The following is a 21,629-nucleotide window of genomic DNA, read 5'->3' on the forward strand; positions in this document are numbered from 1 at the left end:
ATGGTTAGTGTACGTGAATTCTTAACTCTAAGAGATAGTGCCAAATTGCTTTCTGAGCTCAGAGTCTATCAGTTCAAAATCCTATCTGCAGTGTGAAAGACTGAGGCACATCATCTTTATTGGTATTGTTGTATTCCTTAATTTTTCAATCTATTGAATGTAAAATGTTATTAATTATGGTTTTAATTAGCCAATCACTTACAAGGTAAAACTTCTTTTCATGTGTTCCGCCATATCCTCTGAAAATATCTGGTTTGTCATTTGCTTATTTTTCTACAGGACAATGATAAATAGAAGTGGTGGCCGGGTGCAGTGGCTCACACCTGTAATCCCAGCACTTTAGGAGGCCGAGGCAGGCAGATCACCTCAGGTCAGGAGTTCAAGACCAGCCTGGACATCTTGGTGAAACCCTGTCTCTACTAAAAATATAAAAATTAGCCGGGCGTGGTGGTGGGCACCTGTAATCCCAGCTACTCGGGAGGTTGAGGCAAGAGAATTGCTTGAACCTGGGAGATGGAGACCGCAGTGAGCCGAGATCACGCAACTGCACTCCAACCTGGGTGACAGAGCGAGACTCCATCTAAAAAAAAAAAAAAAAAAAAAAAAAAGCACAAGTAGTGGTGATAATAGCCACCCTTGTGTTCCTGATTTTTAAAGTATACAACTTAGTCATGATGCACTGTTTTAATATGTCAAAGTTTATTAATAGTGCTTTTGACTTTACAAGTGTTAGTAAGTGCTATCGGCCTGTAATTTTCTTTTCTCCTACTGAATGTCTCTGATTTAATATCAGTAAGTTATATCAACCTCACACAATATGCTGGCAAGTATTCCCTCATTAGCTATTTTTGAAAGAGCTTGTATAAAATGTTAGAATTTTACCCCCCTTGAAAGACCTGTGCCAGGTCTTGTCAAAAAGTTAATTATTGTTTACTATTCAACCTATGAATAAGTATATTCAGCTTTTCTATTTCTTCCTGAGCCAATTTAAATAAATTGCAGTTTTCTAGAGTTTGGTCTATTTTGTCTAAGTTTTCAAATACATTAGCATTAAGATGTTCCTGGTAGTCACCTTTTCATCCCAGCTTTATCAAGGGATTTGGACCCCTTTTTCAATCTTTGTGTCCCGTTTCATCTTGTTCAATTATGCGTTTTACTGTTTGTCATGATAACAACTTTAACATATAATTCTTTATCAGTTTCTAATTCATTGATTTATTCCCTTTCCTGTATTTCCTTGCTTCTACATTGCTTTCGCTATTGTTTTTCTAAGTTGCACATTTAGTCTTTTCCCTTAAGCATTTAAAGCCATTTCCCTCAAAGTGCTGTTTCAGCTACAATACCCAATTTAAAAATATATATTACTTGTAACTAGGCTTTAAGTATTTCTTTTTCTCCTCTGTGAAGATCTAAACATGTAAATGTAATATTTAAAAAAATTTTAACCTTTATTACTGACCTCTACTTGCTTCTGATTATCCATTTAATACCAATTATTTGATATGTTTTGTGACTTGCTTCATGCTTAAAATACAGGGTCCAGTTTTGCTAATATACAATGCTTAAGAAAAATATTCTTTAATTGTTTAATACATTATTCTAAATGTTTATTGAATCAGTATTAATTACATTAAATGCTTTCACTAATTCTTTATCATTAATTAGTTGTTGAAATCTCCCATTATTGCTCATTTTGTTGCTTCAGCCCTATTGTTGCTTCAGTTCATACATTTTGGGGCCATTTCATATGGTGAATGCACACTGAAAATTATTATATAGACCTAGTAAATTGATCCTTTATTTTTAATGGCCTTCTCAATCTTTAATATCATAAATTTAATTATTGTGATTTAATATCACTAAAGCTACACAAGTTTTTAGTATTTACCTACTTCATTTAAAAAAAAATTTTTTTTAACTTTCAACCTCCCCATGTCTAATATTTTAGGTGTTTTATTTTAAACAGCCTAGTTGGGTTTTTTAAAAAATCTGACCAATGCTATCATTTAATTGGGTAATTGTCTATTCATATTCATTTTAATATTAGACTTGTTATTATCTTACTTTCTAACTTCACCCCCCACCCACCTCCATAATTTCTTTCTTTATTTGTACTAGGTTATTGCATACCTATTCTGTATTTTAAATAAATTTCTTTTCCTTTGGAATGATTCATCATCTTTTTTTTTTTTTTTTTTTGAGATAGAGTCTCACTCTGTCACCCAGGCTGGAGTGCAGTGGTGCAATCTCACCTCACTGCAACCTTCGCCTCCCCGGTTCAAGTGATTCTCCCATCTCAGCCTCCAGAGTAGCTAGGATTACAGGCGCATGCCATCACACGCAGCTAATTTTTGTGTATTTTGGTAGAACGGGATTTCACCATGTTGGCCAGGCTGGTCTGGAACTCCTGACCCCAAGTGATCTGCCTGCCTCAGCCTCCAAAAGTGCTGATTATAGGTGTGAGCCACCGTGCCTGGCCAATCCCCTATCTATTGTTGTGGCAGTTACCCTTGAACTCTTGACTACACATATTTATTATAACATAGTCAATTTTAAGGTTAAACAGTATCTTAACCAGTTTTCTGAATAAAAGAACCCCAGACCACTCTAATTCCAATCACCCTTCTGCCAGCCAGCAGCTATTATCCAATTTTACAATTATATCCTTATTTAAAAATTCCACATTAATGTTGCATAACAATGTTTATTTAGTTTTACATTTGTTTACAATTTCTTATAAACACTTTTCATTATAATTGTTTTATACAAACAACAGTTTAAATTTACTTATGTTTATCATTTATTTGCTTACTAGTTTTTCAATTTCAGATAATCCTTTTAGAATCATTTCCCTTCTTGAAGATCATCCTTTTGTAGTCTCTTTACTGAAGTTGTGCTGAGGATAACATCTGTTTTTCATCTGAGCATCTGTTTGTTTCAGTTTCGCTTGTTGCAAATTCTAAGCTAATAGTTTTTCTCAGAATTCTACCCTCTTTTGGGTACATTGTTGCTGTTAGGAAGCCTACTAAGTATTTGACTGTCTTGCCTTCACTGATCTTTTTCTCCCCATGGTTGCTTTTAAAATCTTGTATTTGGTATCTTGTCATTTACAATACCTTGAGTCTAGGCCTGGATTTTATTTAAATATATGTTTGGTATATATTGTGCTTCCTGAATTTATGAATTCATGTTTTTCCAACAAATTTGTAAAATTGTGTTATCTTTCAAGTACTGCCTCTCCTTTATTCTCTAAATTTTCTCTTTCTAGGACTCCTAGTCTTTATAATTCTTCCCTCGAACTCTCTTAACTTTCCAATGTTTTCTAGCTCCTTGTTTCTCCTCACTGCTCACTGGGTAATTTCTTTAGATCCAGCTTATAGTTTAGTTCACTTGTCTCTTCAGCTGAGTCTAATAAAATATTCAACATGTCTGAGGGCTTTTTTCTTATTTCAATAAATATTTCTCATTTCTAAGAGTTCTATTTGGTTCTTTTTCAGATCTGCCTGTGGTTCCAACTTCATTCCTTATGTTGGTGATGAAACCTTGAAGAACTGAGTTCAATGTTTATTTTTTCTATAGCTTTCTTGTCATGTTAGTTTGTTTCAACTTGTGCCTGTGATCTCTAGTCATAAAATAATACTACTTGATAATAATCTGTAGGAATCTTGGAACTAAATTAGGAATGTTTCCCTCTTGCTTCTGCCAGGAGCTAGAGCACTGCAAACTGAGGACCACTGAACCTTCTTTAACTGTCCTCTCTAGGGCAGCATCTCAGATTCCGATGTCTTCTTGTTTCTGATTTGAGGCAAACTGCATATGACAATGTTGCTATTGGTATCTGCCATCCAGACAACCATAATCCACTTGTATGGTCAGTATTCATGACTCCTAACTTAAAATGCGTTCATTTTTTGTGGCAGAGGAAATGTAGAAGTATGGTTCTTGAAAATTCTCCTACTTCCAGTGAACCTATTCAAAAGCAGATTTTATTCAGGATCTAGTTGTTTTATAATATCTAGTCTAACATACTTGCTGGAAGCAAAAGTCTTAATTTTATATATTAAATATATTAAAACAGTTATACAGTAACCTGAGAAAGCACGTATTTTATGTCATTTCTTACTAATGGGACTTCTCTGGAAAGGTTCCCTACCCCTTGATCAGAACAAAACACACAGTATACAGGAACTGAGTGCACATTAGAAAGCTCCTAGAGGATGAACTTATCCTAAAGTTGTTGTCTCATTTGGTAGAAATTTTTCTGGTGCTCTATTATTAAGATGTTACATCAACATTCACTGTTCAAATTATTATTCCTTTTTTTTAAAATTTACTTATGTATTTTAGAGACAAGGTCTCATTTTGTCACCCAGGCTGGAGTACAGTGGTGTGATCATAGCTCGCTGCAGCCTCAAACTCCTGGGCTCACGTGATCTTCCTGCTTCAGCCTCCAAGTAGTTGGGACTAGAGCTGATTGCCACCATGTCCAGCTAATTTTTTTTTTTTCCAGTAGAGACAGAATCTCATTATGTCATCCAGGCTGGTCTCCAACTCCCTCCCAGCCCCAGGTGATGCTCCTACCTCAGCCTCTCAAAGCATTAGGATTATACGTGTGAGCCATCATGCCTCTGTTCAAGTTTTTAATGTCCTGATTAATATGTGATTCAGATTAGTAAGACTAAAATCTATGATCATATCCCATCATTTTGAAGCTTTTAAAAATAGATAATAATGATTTGTTACATGCAGCTTCCATCTAGATGCATAACGTTATTTCTGGAAATGCGGGCCACCTACAATGTAAAGCAGGCTAAACAAGGCAGCTTGTGATTTCATTTTAATCAGAAACACACCAAATAGGCATCATGGCAGCAGATCTGGCTGCTAGTGTTTTAAATACAGATGGATTGTTAACATCTTTATTATTCATAATTGTCTGTCAATGTTCTCTGGATGATCAAGAAACTCTTTGTGCCTCACCCTAATCACTGAAGTAATGAAAGGAGATACCCGCAGCAAGGACTGCAACTGTAAATGCTGCAATCACACCTAAAAGTAAAACAAACACAGAACAAATGAAAATGGAATGAGCAAAAGAAAGGCCAAACTAATCCTAGGCTCTGAAATGTGGGTAACTGATGGGCCTAAAAAACAATACACAAACACACAATCATACATAGACATACATATGTATATACTAAAAGGCAGCAACATCTTAGAGAAAAATACAGCAATTAGTTGAAAAACTAGATTTCAAATGTTGGACAAAGTATCTCTCTTGCACACATGTGCACTGAGACGTATCTAAGAGAAAAAATAACAAACACTTTAAAGGGCTTATATAAATATTTATATTGGCATACCAGCTGTCTTATGCTGCGTAGGTTAAAAGAAAACGGCAGCTCCGGTAGGCAGTAGTTCTCAATCATTATAATATAAAGCCACTTGTGTAACTTGTGTAGCTATTGAAAACTGCAGAAGTCCATGTTCGACCATTATAAAATCTAATAATTAGTACATCTAAGTTGTAACTTTTATTTTTTCCTGATTATAGTAAGCTAAAGAAAGAAAATGACCATAGTAGTCCAGACAGACAGACAGACACACACACACGTACAAAAAAATTAATTAAATTTATCTAATGAATGACAAGAACTACAATTAAATCTTCTGGCTCCTAACTCTCAGTCAGAAGTCTTAAAACTTAGTATTTCTCAAATTGTTACTCCACTAAACAATAGTCTGCATGTTCCTTGTTCAAAAAGTCTGAAAACTGTTAAAGTAATTCTTAGAGCCTTTAAAATATAAAAATACATTATAAAATTCCTGACTTGAATTTGACGTTGTTTGTCATAGAACACCTATCAAAATCTCCTGCAATAGTAATTCTAAGAACACCCGTTTGTAAAACATTAGCCCTACTATATTAACTGATTCCCAAAACTCTGCAGCTTTTTCTTTTAAGAACGTTTTAAAAATTAATAGGATGTGTCATCTTTGAGGGCACTTAGATAACAATGTATGAATTATAAATCTTCCTATCTCTAGGGCCTGGTACTTTCCATAATACCCAATAAATACTGTTAAGTCTAGCAATCTTAAGAAAGAGAAATGAAATACAAAGATCTTAAAGTAACAAGAAAACTCAAATCTAAATATGTTTTCAGTGTTATAAAAGAAGTAAAATTAAATACCTATGTTTTGCTGAATTTTCAATAACATTGTAGTTTTAATTGGTGGTTTTGGTTGTTCATCATCTGTGTTGTCCAATGAAGCTTGACTATTCATAGAAGAACTCATACAAGCTGAAAGGGTATAATAATAATAAATTCCACATAAAATAAGGATTAACACATGAAACTGAGCTTTAAAGAACATTATAAAAAACTATACGATCATCACCATTTTCTACTTGTTTTTTTATATAACATACTGAATTTGTTCATTATCAATTGTAGGTGAATTAAATTTAATAGAATATACGTCAAATTAACAGTTTTCAAAACAATGTAGCTTTATCATTGAACTAAACCAGAGGGCCACACAGCCAGTTCTGAATGACTTTCAAAAATTGTAATTTGTTGGCCAGGCATGGTGGCTGACGCCTGTAATCCCAGCACTTTGGGAGGCTGAGGCAGGCAGAGTGCCTGAGCTCAGGAGTTCAAGACCAGCCTGGGCAACACAGTGAAACCCCGTCTCTACTAAAATACAAAAAATTAGACGGGCATGGTGGCGTGCACCTGTAGTCCCAGCTACTTGGGAGGCTGAGGCAGGAGAACTGCTTGAACCCGGGAGACGGAGGTTACAGTGAGCCGAGATTGCACCACTGCACTCCAGCCTGGGTGAAAGAGCGAGACTCTGTCTCAAAAAAAAGTAACAATAATAATAATTTGTTTACTATATAGTAGTAGAGATAAATTTATACCAAAATTCATAGCAGAGTAAACTTCGCTCTTGAGATTAATTTACTTTTTTTTTTTTGAGACAGAATCCTACTCTGTCACCCAGGCTGGAGTGCGGTGGCATGATCTCAGCTCACTGCAACCTCTGCCTCCCAGGTTCAAGTGATTCTCCTGCCTCAACCTCCTGAGTAGCTGGGATTACAGCTGCCTGCCACCACACCTGGCTAATTTTTGCATTTAAATTTAATTTAATTTAATTATTTGAGACAGAGTCTTGCTCTGTTGCCTAGGCTGGAGTGCAATGGCGTGATCTCAGCTCACTGCAACCTCCACCTTCCAGGTTCAAGCAATTCTCCCGCCTCAGCCTCCCGAGTAGCTGAGACTACAGGGGTGCACCACTATGCCCGACTAACTTTTGTATTTTTAGTAAAGATGGGGTTTTGCCATGTTGGCCAGGCTGGTCCCCAACTCCTGACATCAGGTAATCTGCCCACCCTGGCCTCCCAAAGTGCTGGGATTATAGCCATGAGCCATCACACCTGGCCTAATTTTTGTATTTTTAGTTGAGATGGGATTTCACCATGTTGGCCAGGCTGGTCTCGGACTCCTGACTATAAGTGATCTGCCTGCCTCGGCCTCCCAAAGTGCTGGGATTACAGGTGTGAGCCACCATGCCCAGTCTAATTTATATCATTATTGGTGGTTTTAGCAATTAATAATTTCAAATAATTAGATATTAATAATAAAACCACTGACCAGCACGTTGCAGTACATGGGCCTCTGGCTCATGACCTATTTTTGTAAAAGCTCTTAAACTAAAAATCTGTTTTTCATATTTTTAAAAGACTGTAAAAAAAAAAATGTGAAAAAGACCTTATGCGGCTCACAAAGCCTAAAATATTTATTTGTACAAAAAAAAGTTTGCTGACTCTGGATCCAACTTGAAATTGAAACTATGATCAAAAATTTGACCTTGAAACAACTCAGAATGGTAAGCAAGGCAAGGACATCATCGCATTTTACAAATGGAAAACATAACCTGGGAGGTTAAAGTGCATTTTGACCATCACAGGCATTTGACTGATGATTTGGACACAAGTTCTCTTTCTACTTCATTATGCGGACAGCAATTTATGCAGGTTGGCCTATCCGAATTTATTTAATGCTGAATGAAAGTGTGTGAACTGATAGCATCCTCAGAGACCACACAGGCTAATAGTTTTCTGTTTTTTTCCCCTAGGACTGAAGAATCCTATGAAAACAAAGAAAATCTGACAGAAATTCCCAGTGTGTAAAAAAGATGAAAGTATGCTACCCAGGCTGAAGCTGGGAGGGAGGACTCCTGGAGTCAGACCAGCTTCTTTCTTCCATCCTAGAGGTGACATTAGAATGCTACTCTATAGAACTCCAGGGAACTAGATTATGAAAGCAACTACTTTAGATTTATCTGTTTATTTACCCTCACCCCCCCAAAAAAGAGAGAGAGAACTCAAGAGAGATAGTAAATATTACTGTTTAAATTTAAAGTAAAATAGCCTATTGTTGAATTTACAATGTTCTTATAGACATCTTTGCACCCCAATATGGCAGCACAAGCTCAAAAGAATGACATATAAACTTACTGAAATAGGTATATATGATACTAAAATGGATGAAAAAGAAAAAAAATTACCTACTTCTCATTAATTTCTCACAAAGAAAAGTTTATGATTTTCATAAACAATTCCTAGTAACTATCTTAGTAGAAATAAGGGCACCACTATTCTTTTTTCTTTTTCTTCTTCTAGCATATAACTAAAATACTTTAAAAACAAACAACAAAAAAACCCTCCCCCCTTTTTTTTTCTATTCTCACATCAAACCAGTCACAAAGAACAACAAATTCTTATGAACTGTCTCTAGGAATATCTAGTCTTCTATATTGCCAGTTTGTAGTTTTCTCAAGGGCTATAATACTTCAGTTCTAGACTATATTAGCTCAGTAATTTAAAATTTCTTCCAACTTCAGTCCATAGGTCTAAAAATCGAATGGCTCATACAATTTTACATCAAATAAAAACAAAAACAAACTTCGGCTCTTCTATGAGCAAATATCTCTGTTAAAAAGGTATTTTTTGGCCGGACGTAGTGGCTCACGCTTGTAATCCCAGCACTTTGGGAGGCCGAGGCGGGCAGGTCACGAGGTCAGGAGATCGAGATCATCCTGGCTAACATGGTGAAACCCCGTCTCTACTAAAAATACAAAAAAATTAGCCGGGTATGGTGGCAGGCACCTGTAGTCCCAGCTACTCAGGAGGCTGACGCAGGAGAATGGCATGAACCCAGGAGGCAGAGCTTGCATGAGCCAAGATAGTGCCAGTGCACTCCAGCCTGGGCAACAGAGCAAGACTGTCTCAAAAAAAAAAAAAAAGGTTTTTGTTTTTTTTCCCCATATTTGGGCCAATAAAATCCTTATATCAGATAACAAACAAAAATAATGGATGGTATGAATTATACCTGTTTGCTATAGGAAATTTATTACTTGAATACTTGCATATAAAAAAACAAAATTGTTTTAGTTGTCATAATATATTACTTATATATTTAATATTGAATTATTACATATGAAGATCATGCTCTAGAAGATCGTACTGAGCAAATAATTTACTTTCATAAAAGACATTCCATTGCCCTATTTCCATTTTTAAATCTGTCATACAAAATCATGAGGTTTGATACAAATTTGAGATAATTTTACTGAAGCAGAATGTTTTTCAATAATGAATAAGGCCTTATCACAGCAATTTATTTGTCTGTTTGTTTTTGGTGGGGGCTTGTAGGATTTTTAAACCAAATCTCAGGCACTGTGTTATTTCACCAATATTTTAATATATTACAAGAAATTTAAATGCAAATAACACAGTGATTCAATAGAACATTAGATCTCAACCATTCCTTAAAACCAAGTCATTTTAAATTCAGACAAATCGAAAACTGATCATGTTAAGAGTATTCTTGAGCAGCTGTCAAAAAGAGAGAGAAAACAAGGGCTGTGAATGCATGCAAAAGTTGCAGACGTGTTCAGATTTCATTCCAAGCTGCTGATAGGTAGGCAGAACTATTTAGAAGCTTAAAATGAAATGTTAAGACTTGAACTTCTTAGTAGCCTGTGTTCTTCCTATCCCTAATTCCTAAATTACTGTATCATTATAGTCAGCGATGTAGCCATAAAATTATATCTTCAGTATTACTCATTTTTCCTTTATAATTGTCAATGTTTAACCAAATGACAAAAATTAATCTCAGCTCTGATATTGGCAAAGATGAGGTTCACCAGATTTTAAAGGTATGACTTCAAATTTTTTTAGATGGTACTGTTGATAAAAGTACATTGAAATTATCAAGTTAACATCTACTAGGAGATGACTAACACAGCTAAGAAATTTTAAAGCCATAGTTATCCCTCACCTCAAGCGAGTCATTTTGACAAACAAACTGTTCTTCATCTCTTAAGTCATTTAAAAGTATGTTATTTTAAGATACTTACTTGGCAAATATGTATTTTAAACATAGCAACTACTTGGGCAACTATACTATAGAACAGAAATAAGTAATAATCAGGTAAATCATACAAGTTGAGCATCCTTTACCTGAAATGATTTTTTTTTCAAATTTTGGATTATTTGCATTATACTTACTTGTTGAGCATCCCTAATCTGAAATCCAAAACCCAAAATGTTCTAATGAGTATATTTCCTTTGAGCATCATGTTGGTGCTCAAAAAGTTTCTAATTTTGGAGCATTTTGTATTTCAGACTTTCAGATTAGGGATATTCAACCTCTAATGTTAAATACTTAGAAGACAAAGCAATATGTTTATAGCAAATTTAATGTTCCTAAATGCGTAGTAATTGATTCCAATTTTTGAATTTGAACATTTGAGCTCCACTTTCTTATGGTTTATTTTATATGGAAACTCTAATTTCAAATATTTAGGAAAACTTATACATATTATAAGACATTTTCATACTTTAACATTAATATTTTTCATTACAAGTCAGAGGTTCAGTATTTAAAAGCCTAATAATGTGTTAATATCATCCTCCATTTATATATCTCTTTCTGTTTAGAAAGCATTTTCCCTAACAGTTTTACCAAATTCTCACATCAACCACAAGAGAATCTAGGACTCAGAGGGGACTTCTTTAAGATTAGTTTTAAGTGGCAGGCCTGGACTCCTGGACATTATCTTTGTAAAATTATGGCATCTACTATCTTTGAGTAAATGAATAAATGAGTAAATGAGTGAATAAGTGCACATAATTCTAAAAAAAATAGGATGTTTATGTAAAAGCACTTAATTTTTCTATTAAAATGTATGTTTTTATTCTATTATTTAGGAATGTGTTCTTTATAATAAATATGCAGAATTACTATATCATTCCTTCCAATTTAACAAATGCTTGATGAAACTTATACTTCTAGGTAAGTCATATTCTTGGTTGTAATACATCTCATACCAGTGTTCAATTCCTAAAAAGCTACTTTTATTTGTATTCATCCTTCAAAACGAACTCAAATGTCACCTGCTCTAAGAAGCTTTCCCTGAATCCCTTACAGAGACAGTGCCTCTGCTAAGAGTTCTGACTCTTCTCTGTTTATTCTTGTTATAGAATTATTAGTGGTTTCAGTAATTAATAATTTCAAATAATTAGATATTAATAATAAAACCAGGGATCAGCATATTACAGCACATGGGCCACCTTGTTTTGAAATAACTCATTTCTTTGTATTTCCCATTGCACTGTGGGCTTCTTGAGAGTCAGGACTACATATTTTATCTGTAGAATCCTAATACATAATAGGCAGCCAAGAACAGACATCACTCACTCACTCAGTCACTCACTTGAGATCCATGTAAGTTTCAAAAACAGGGCAGAGTCCTGAAAGGATCATACCTACCATACTGAAGTATCTTCAATACATTATACAATATTAGAAAAATGTGTAATATCATCTAGAAACCATGAGTTTAATATGGCATACATGTAAGTATACACACCTAAACTTTCCAAATTGCTGTTTTGCTTCCTTTGTTCTTGTAATATTAAACTCTTCCTACTGTTAATCCATCTCTATACTAGACTGTCAGCATAAAAAAGAGAAATATAGACAGTAAATAATTTTTAAATACAGTGTGAAACATATAACTAAGTTTTAATATTAAAGGTTTATGAAAGTTAAAATCCACAAATCAGACATATGTATTAATATTTATATATTATCTAAGATTTTTACGTTATTTTAAGGTATTTCATATTTACTGGTTCATGCTAATATTTCACAAGGTACAAATAATGCTAATGATAAAGCTTACTGAGGGAACCCAAGAAAGAGGATTAAAATATATTTACTATATATATAAATAAAAACAATTCATTAGAGAATAGCATTTATATCTGACAATAATGGATAAAAAGTATATTGTTTTGAGGCTAAAATTAAAACTTTTATTTATTTGCAAAAGCAAACATCATTCAAAACTATGAAACTTTCAATACAAGTAGGATCATACACTGTATATTACAGAGCATCAATTTATAAAACTGGTGTGTGCTTTCAGTGACCTTTCAGTTGAAGTGAAACATAGAAGTAGTACAGGTTGAGTATTCCTCGTCCAAAATGCTTGGGATCGTAAGTGTTTCAGATTTCAGATTTTTTTAAATTCTGAAATACTTGCAGTACACCAGCTTAGCATTCCTAACCCAAGAATCCAAAATCTGAAATGCTCTAATGAACATTTCCTTTGAGCATCATATCGGTGCTCAAAAAGGTTCAAATTTTGGAGCATTTCAGATTTTAGATTTTCAGATTAGGGATACTCAACATTATAATAAAGAATAAAAAAAGGGAAATAATTTACTAACTCTTTTTTTTTTTTTTTGAGACAGAGTTTCGCGCTTGTTGCCCAGGCTGGAGTGCAATGGCACGATCTTGGCTCACCACAACCTCCGCCTTCCGGGTTCAAGTGATTCTCCTGCCTCCACCTCCCGAGTAGCTGGGTTTACAGGCATGCCTCACCACGCCTGGCTAACTTTGTATTTTTAGTAGAGACGGGGTTTCTCCATGTTGGTCAGGCTGGTCTTGAACTCCCGACCTCAGGTGATCCACCTGCCTTGGCCTCCCAAAGTGCTGGGACTACAGGCGTGAGCCACCGTGCCCAGCCCACTAAAATTTTAATACAGGAATGCTAAAACTTTGTTACTGTATATTATAGATTACTGCTAATGCCTATAATAGAGACTTTTTTCTGATTAAATTATTAACCAAATCACTGGAGACCCTAAAATTCTGATCACTAATCTTGATGGAGTTCTTAGGTACTCTTAGGACCTTACTACATTCTCTGCATAACTAATCACACATATACATTCTATCTTTCCTCTAGGCTTCTAAAGGAAAGGAATCAAGTTATTGATTCATATCTATTATATTGTCTTGAACAGAGCATAAGCTTAATAAACATCTGATAAAGAGACATACTAAATGCTGTAAACTAGATTAAAATTTCTGGGGCAACAACTAGTGCTACATATTTTCATATAAAAGACATAATTTCATGACTTAAATGTTCAAAACTCCTGAAAATGTTCTGAACTACTGAGCCATACAGCTATGAATATTATAGACTTTTTAAACCCTCAACATGTTCAGTATACTATACTACACAAATCTTTAAAACCTTGTCTGTACAGGCATAAGCTAATAATTTCTCAAGTATGAAATAAATGTGAAAACAAGAAGTGCTGTAGTTTCCTAAGAATCATTTATTCAGTATTTATGAATCAGTAGCAAATAATTAGGAACACCTACCATGTTTTAGGTACAGATAAATAAATACTCTACTTACTCTCAAAAATCTTATAGTCTAATGTGAAAGATCAACATTAAATATGCAATTAATGATTTAAATAATTACAAGTATGTAAAGTATTATAGAAGAACAGCATAGAAGAGGGAACTACAAGAAAGTTTAGTGAAGGAGTTTACCTAGTCTGAACTAGTCTGAAGTTAGTAAAAACATAGTATCTACACAGACATTTTTTTAAAAAACTCTATTGGCTGGCCTTGGTGACTAACACCTGTAATCCCAGCACTTTGGGAGGCCGAGGCGGGCGGATCACAAGGTCAGGAGTTAGAGAACAGCCTGACCAACATGCTGAAACCCCATCTCTATTAACAATACAAAAATTAGCTGGGCTTGGTGGCACGCACCTGTAATCCCAGCTACTCAGGAGGCTGAGGCAGGAGAATAGCTTGAACCCGGGAGGCAGAGGTTGCAGTGAGCTGAGAATACAACATTGCAATCCAGCTTGGGAGACAGAGCGAGACTCCGTCTCAAAAAACAAACAAACAAAAATCTACTTAGCTCCTTGAAGACAGAATCAGCATTTTGTTGTTCTTTGGACTCTAATCCACAGGACAAAATAAAGAATTTATTCAGTCAACAAATATCTACTGAATACCTATGACATGCTAAGGCTAAGCTCTTAGTAAAGTGCTAGAAACACAACAGTAAGCAAGAGAGGCAAAGGCCCTTTTTGCTCTTTCAACAGATGTTTGCTGAAATGCACATGTAACGGTTTCATGAGAATTTGAATTTATTGGGTTTTAGTTTTGGTTTTGGGATGCTGTCATGCCAGGTTGCCATAGTTACCTCTTAGGAATACATTACAGTGGTTGAAGCTACTTAATTTTTTTTTTTTTTTTTTTGAGACAGGGTCCTACTCTGTCACCCAGGCTGAACGGCAGTGGTGTAAACACGGCCCATTGAAACCTCTACAGCTAATTTTTGTATTTTTATTGTAGAGACAGGGTTTCACCATGTTGCCCAAGTTAATTTTTTTTAATGTCTTAGCAATGTAAAGAAAGAATATAAACCTCTGTTATTAACTGTTTGTTAAAATATTAACTTAAAAAGAACTGAATAAAAGTCTTAAACTAGTCTATATACTTGTGTTTAACATACAACATGAAATTAAATGAGTTAAAAATACTTAAGACAGAAATATTTTTAAGAATTATTTAAAAAACCTAGATGAAATGACTCTCTCTTCCTATTCTTTTATATCTGACTTTTAAAGTAACTTGTGAATGGGGCAAGTTTTGCATACAGTGCTACCCTTAGTCATTCTTAGTTTAAGAATGTGAGATGCACAAGAATGTGACAAATAATTCGAAAAATTATATATAAACATGATATATTTTATATTTTTATAAGAAAACAATACATTTTTGTATATTGTTTATATTATATATTTTATAAACATATTCATATAAACATAAAAACATGTTCACATAAACATTTTTATGTTTACATACATACACAAATTGTTTATATTACATGTTTATGTATGTATATGTTTATATTATATATAAACATTATATATTGTTTATATGTTTATATAAATATAGATAATGAGATCCAAGATTCCAGCCAACAAATGAGAAATTATATTGACATAATCTAGATGAAATTAAACCAAGATAATGTAACATCATCCATTTACACTTGAAAATGTTTAAAGGGATGGAATGAAGAACGCCAGGCTAAAATATGTATCTATATCATGGAAAATAATCATACTATACTTCATTATTTAGCTCCTACACAAAGGCAGTAAAATAAAATTTTTAGAAAAGAAGCACAGACTCTAAAACCAAACTGCCTAAGTTTAAATTCCAGCTCCACCATTACGAGCAATGTAACTTTGAAAAGTTACCTGGCCTTTCTGAGCCTTAATTCTCTCATCTGGAAAATAGGATTAATAATGTTATTTACATCACAGGGTTGTTATAAGGAATGATAATTTAGTATTTGTAAGACTCTTAAAACGGTGCCTGGCAGATATATAAATAATGGCTATATTATTTTTAGAGCATTAGCTTCGTCAGGGTAACATATTTCAAGGAAGGCAAACCAGAGTATATTTAAGAAGTAATTTTTAAACTGTTTGAAAGCGATAGACCTTTTGTTCAGAAAAAAAATCATACAATTACTTTCAAGTGGTTTGTGGACCTTCTAAAAGTTCAGCTCTGACACCAAAGGTTTTGAACCCCACAGGTTAAAAATTCCTAATCTACCGGAAAGCAAACAAGGTGGTAAGAAAAAAATGTGGTCTGGAAACTGTAATAAAATGAACAGCTTAAGGTAGGTGAGAATATACGGCTTTGAAATGTTTAGAACATAATAGTTGCTCTCAAATTTAAAGCATGGTCTCAGTGAGGAAGTGGTACTCATGTTTTATTGCTGCATATTACTGAAAGAATAGGTTACAGGGAGGCAGATTGGTATTTAGAATAAAGAAGAATAGAATCTGAATCCCCATCTGCTAGGGATGTAGTTTTCAGTATTAAGAGGTTAAATTAGGTCAATTTGAATGATCCTACCAACATTATAAGATCTATTCAACAACAGAATGGCTCAAGAACTATTGCTAGGCCTTAACGACAGAGAAGTGAACAAAACAAACAAAAATCCCTGTCCTCATGATCCTAAGTTTCGTTGGCAGAGATAATGCAGTCACTAACCAAGGAAAATAAATTTTGGAAAGCAGTAAACATTTTTACCAGTCTACTTTCAAAAAGCAGATACTTTCCATCTGCTACAGTTATATCTTTAGAAATATTAGTTTTCATGGAACTATGCTAGAGTTGTATCTTTAAAAATATTAGTTTTCATGGGATTAGAAAGTAGTTCTTCTTTATTTTAACATCAGGCATTGGGCAATTTAGAATATTTTATTTTCCCCACTGAAACAAGCTTATTATTGCTCTACATCACGATCTGGTATTGCTGAAAAACTAAAGGGTGGTTTGCAACTAACTTGAGGCAGTTTACTATAGATCTGAAGTTCCCCAATCAAATACTTACTTGACTCACTATAATCTCAAGCACACTCTGAATCAAACACCCTATTCCTGAAGGGAGAATTAACTATGCAAAGAATAACTAAGAAATCAGAAAAGGAACTTACATATTTATTTATAGACATGTTTTCATACCCTGAACTCACTAGAAACAAAAAGAAAGCAAAAAAACCAAAACAGTCTTCCAAAGTATAAAGTCAAATGTGAAAGTGATGGCTAGGGAAAAAAAAATGTGTTACAAAACCTGGATAGTAAAGCAAATCTATGCTCTATAAAAGACATCTAATTTCTGGAACTGCCCATTTTGGCTTAGTATCCCAATTACATGAAAGGTATATGAAAAAAAAAAGGCAAATAATATGGAGAAAATGTTTAATAAATTAGTGTTTTAAAACCTTCTGTTCTGACATGATGCTTTACCAAGTAAGATAATGAGTTTTGAGAAAACTTTTATATTGAAAGAAATACCTTAAAGCTTTGTAATTTTACCTACTTAATCCTGAACTTGTTTTATTAAGATCTACTTGCTAAGCTTGAAAAATACCTTAGTATCTTAAATTTTGGTACAATTTCCCAGGAAATACTCACTGTATGTCTAGACATGTAGAAATTAAACATGTATTTTAAAATGTCTCAGTTAATATTTCGAAGTGTCAAACAGAACTAGCTTTAAAAAAAATCTAAAGACATGATATTTAAACTAGACATCTCATAGGTAAAATCTTAGCTGTAATCTAACCAGGTTCTTAAATAGCATCATATAATGACCTGTGTTTGTTTCCTCTGCAATTTCCAAATCTTCTATTTGAATTGTGTGATCCAACATCTCCATAAAATGGTCCCTGATTTCTTCAGCTGACTCATCGTCAAATTTATAATCACACAACATTACAGTGGATCCAGGAAGGGGAACAAAGACTCGATAAGGGAGGACGTGGAACTCTTTTTCAGAATCTAAAAGGAAAAGAAATATTATCAATATTTAGATAGGTTTGTCACTGGTATCAGTGATACATATTTTAGAAGTACATACAAAAACTAATAGAAATAAAGCTTAAAAGGTCAATATTTTTTCATTTTCTGGTTGATCTGGCACGAAATTGCTCTTACCAAATTCTGCTTTACCTCAAAACCCCTGGTCTTTGCAAGGAACCTAAATGATACTCCTATGAAAAATAAACTTATCTCCAGGCGCGATGGCTCATGCCTGTAATCCCAGCACTTTGGGAGGCTGAGGTGGGCAGATCACTTGAGGTCAGGAGTTGGAGACCAACGTGGCCAACATGGTGAAACCCCGTTTCTACTAAAAATACAAAAATTAGTCAGGCATGGTGGCAGGTGCCTGTAATCCCAGCTACTCAGGAGGCTGAGACAGGAGAATTTCTTGAACCTGGAGGTGGAGGTTGCAGTGAGCCAAGATCGCACCACTGCACTCCAGCCTGGGCAACAGAGCAAGACTCCATCTCAAAATAAAAATAAAATAAACTTATCATTGCCTTCAATGTAAAGATGTTGATTACACATTCTTATACGACCCACTGTCCTATGAAGAACACTCAAGAGACAATTTTGTCCTTGATGTCAGAAACTATTGTCCTTCTTGTCTGTTTTAACCTCATAGGCACTGTACATTTTATAGTTAGTTTTTCTCTTCTTCATCCAAGTTTGGAGCCAAATTACTGGCCGCCTTACATCTAGTGCACAGGATCTGATAGAATACATTTTTGTATTAATCTCCCCATGAATTTAATCTTACTAGATGTAGCCCCCTTCCTATATCAAGCATGTTTAGGACATCTAGTCATACATACAGTTTTGTGTACCTATCTCACTACCAACTCCATTTTGCTTTCTTTTTTTACCTTCCCTTTGACTCTTTATTACTAATATTTATTTTCACTTGTTTACTTATGCTTCTTTGTAAAAAGCCTTAAATCATTTTTAGAAAAAAATAAATCTAAATAAATAACAAATATCTCATTCTTCTGTGAATACTTACAAACTGGAATATATTATTTCCCCTAATTTCTAACATAGTCACTGTTGCATGTAAATATATAATTACTTTTTAGTTAAATGCTACGATCCTTATGAACTATCAGAAAGATAGAAATTTTGTGAAAAGAATGACCTCTTTCAGCAACAGATATGATTAAAAAGTTACTAATGTAAAGATCAAGTAGAAAACTAGGGCTTACTTTAATAGTAACCTAAACTTCGTTCTCAAGAAACTAGTGGTAACTTTACATAATTACAAACAGAAGATGACGAACAATGCCTTAAGTGTCACAGGAAATGCAATGGCTTAAACTACGTGTTCCTTCCAGATTCTGTGTATTATCTTGTTTGCACATGAGAACTGGGAGATAAATTTTACTCTTTGACCAGACTGCCTCCTAGCTGTAGAAGAATATTACTGCAATTTGTACTGTAGCATGAAAATTGTCCACACATTGAAATTAGGACTATATTATTTTATTTTGGGCCACAGTTACTTGAAACAGATTAAGTAAAAACTCAAAAATGACTCTAATGTGCATGTGCAATTGGCATGCAAAATTTTAAAACCATTTCAAACTACATCAATTCTTGGTCTATCTGAAAAATAACAAGCTAAAAAAATCAAATGTTAAATAACTGGTTCCAATAAATTTAAATTACTCATTAAAAAGAAAAAGCACTACAACTTTCAAATTAAGAAGTTAAATTAGCAATTTAGTATTTAAGTAAGACTCGTTTTCTGTTGGTCTGAGGTTTAAATGGGAGGAGAAGTCTTTTGGAAAAGACACATCTCAAAAAGCACTCCAAAGCAGAATCCTTTAGGAATATCCTCATGTCATAGTATCTAGTTCAACATTATCTGAATAAAGTCAAAACAAATAAAAAAATTTTAAAATTAAGCCAATATAATAAGAATTGGGTTTCTATTGGTTAAATGTCCTAGCTGGTATCAGAGTAGTACTGAAACTTTTAAGTTATTTATGTATTTTTTATAGAATTTTTTTTAGAATAGGTGATAGCACAGCTGAAGCTTAAAGGATAAGAGGACATCTGCATAAAGGGATAGGATAAGTGCCATTCAGAGAGTGGAATCATGGGCACAGGCAAAGAGGATTACAAATGTTCTGGGAAGACAGTGGAGTGGTACAGAGGATACTGATGTGGGGATGGGCAAAGGTAAGAGGTTTCATAACTGATGACCTCCATTTTCACAATGAGTAGGTCATCTATGAGAGTAAGTTGAGCAGGATCAAATGAAGACTTATAACAGTGAAGAAGGCTTAGGCTGTATCTTAAGAGGAATCAAAGAGGAAGATCACAACAAGTGCAAGGATTAATTGGAGTTTGTTTTTTTTTTTTAAACTGACATTGAAATACTAAGTTCTTTTATCTGGATAGCCAAAATTAAAAGCCTAGGTTTAGTTTAGAGATCAGATATATAAAGTAATTATGTCCTTAACAGACTTCCTCATGCATGCAAAAATACTCTAATTCAGGTTAATTTTATGGCATACATTCTATATTTTACTATATTACAGCATCTATAAGATCTTACCAGTATATAAGAAAAATAAGCTAAGTAAAATGAGGACAAAATCTAAAATCTAACAATTTGGTGTATAAATTCAACATCAGAATTTACATTTATTTATGCTTGAGGGGATGGATAACTCATTCTCCATGATGATTATTTTATATCACGATTGTAACAAAACATCTCATATACCTCATAAATATATATATATACCTACTATGTATCCACAAAATTTAAAAATTAAAAAAATTTTTTTAAAGAATTTACATTTATTTATATTATCACACTTACAATGTATTCTTTTATCTTGATACCTAAGATCAACTAATATGTTGTTGGAATAATTATCCTGTTACTAAAGTGTTGAATATATATTTACATCTTATTTCTGTTTGAAATATACTAAATTTCCCAAAAATTGAAGTTAAGGCATTTTAAAGACAATTAACATAAGTTGTTCTCCATCACCTCCAACATGGTATCAATACCACTTGATGAGGGCTTGGCTTACACCAATTTTATTAGGGGCCTTACAAACATCATCTCATTTAATCTTGCACCCTCAAAAAGTAGGTACCATAATTCCTATTTTATATATAAGAAAATGGGGCCATTGATAGTGGCTCATGCCTATAATTCTCAGTGCTTTGGGAGGACTGCTTGGGGCCAGAAGTTTGAGACCACCTGGACAACATAACAAAGCCCCATCTCTACAAAAAGGTAAAAATTAAAAGATTACTCAGGCATACTGCTGTGCGCCTGGAGTCCCAGCTACCTGGGAGGCTGAGGGAGGAGGATCCCTTACAGCCAGGAGTTCAAAGCTGTATTTAGCTATGATCATACCTGTGCACAGCCACAGGACTACAGCCTGGCCAACATAGCAAAGACTCTTGTCTCTACAAAAAAGTTAAAAAAACAAAAATTAGCCAGGCGTGGTGGCCCTTGCCTGTAGTCCCAGCTACTCAGGAGGCTGAGGCAGGAGGATCACTTAGGACCAAGAGTTCAAGGCTGCAGTGAGCTACAACTGCATTATTGCATTCCAGGCTGGGTGACAGAGAGAGACCCTCTCATTAAAAAAAAGAAGGAAGAAAGGAAGGAAGGAAGGAAGGAAGGAGAGAGAAAAGGAAAAGGAAAGGAGAGGAAGTAGAGAGGAAGAGGAGAGGAGAGAAGAGGAGAGGAGAGAAGGAAAGAAACAAAGGAAGAAAGGAAGGGAAGGAGGGAGGGAAAAGAAGAGAGAAAGAAAGAAAGGAAAGAAAGAAAGAAAGAAAGAGAATAGGATGCCT

At 34.3% G+C, this 21,629-nt stretch overlaps 1 protein-coding gene across 9 annotated transcripts in view; it reads right to left on the reverse strand.

Moving 5' to 3' along the window:
- The window catches only part of ODR4 (odr-4 GPCR localization factor homolog), a 173,201-nt gene that overhangs the window by 125,718 nt on the left and 25,854 nt on the right, over positions 1-21,629 (reverse strand). For 7 of the 9 annotated variants that reach the window (XM_063602911.1, XM_063602960.1, XM_055110410.2 and 4 more), the window contains 2 exons: positions 17,580-17,765; positions 6,195-6,305 (listed from right to left, as the gene is read on the reverse strand). In XM_063602911.1, the coding sequence (XP_063458981.1) occupies positions 6,195-6,305; positions 17,580-17,765 (297 nt within the window). Of the gene's footprint in view, positions 1-2,151; positions 5,050-6,194; positions 6,306-11,943; positions 12,027-17,579; positions 17,766-21,629 lie in introns of those variants that run through there. The other 2 variants (XM_008968554.4, XM_055110423.2) reach the window with 2 other exon arrangements.

The sequence above is a fragment of the Pan paniscus genome, chromosome 1, assembly GCF_029289425.2.
Source record: "Pan paniscus chromosome 1, NHGRI_mPanPan1-v2.0_pri, whole genome shotgun sequence".
Classification (NCBI taxonomy): domain Eukaryota; kingdom Metazoa; phylum Chordata; class Mammalia; order Primates; family Hominidae; genus Pan; species Pan paniscus.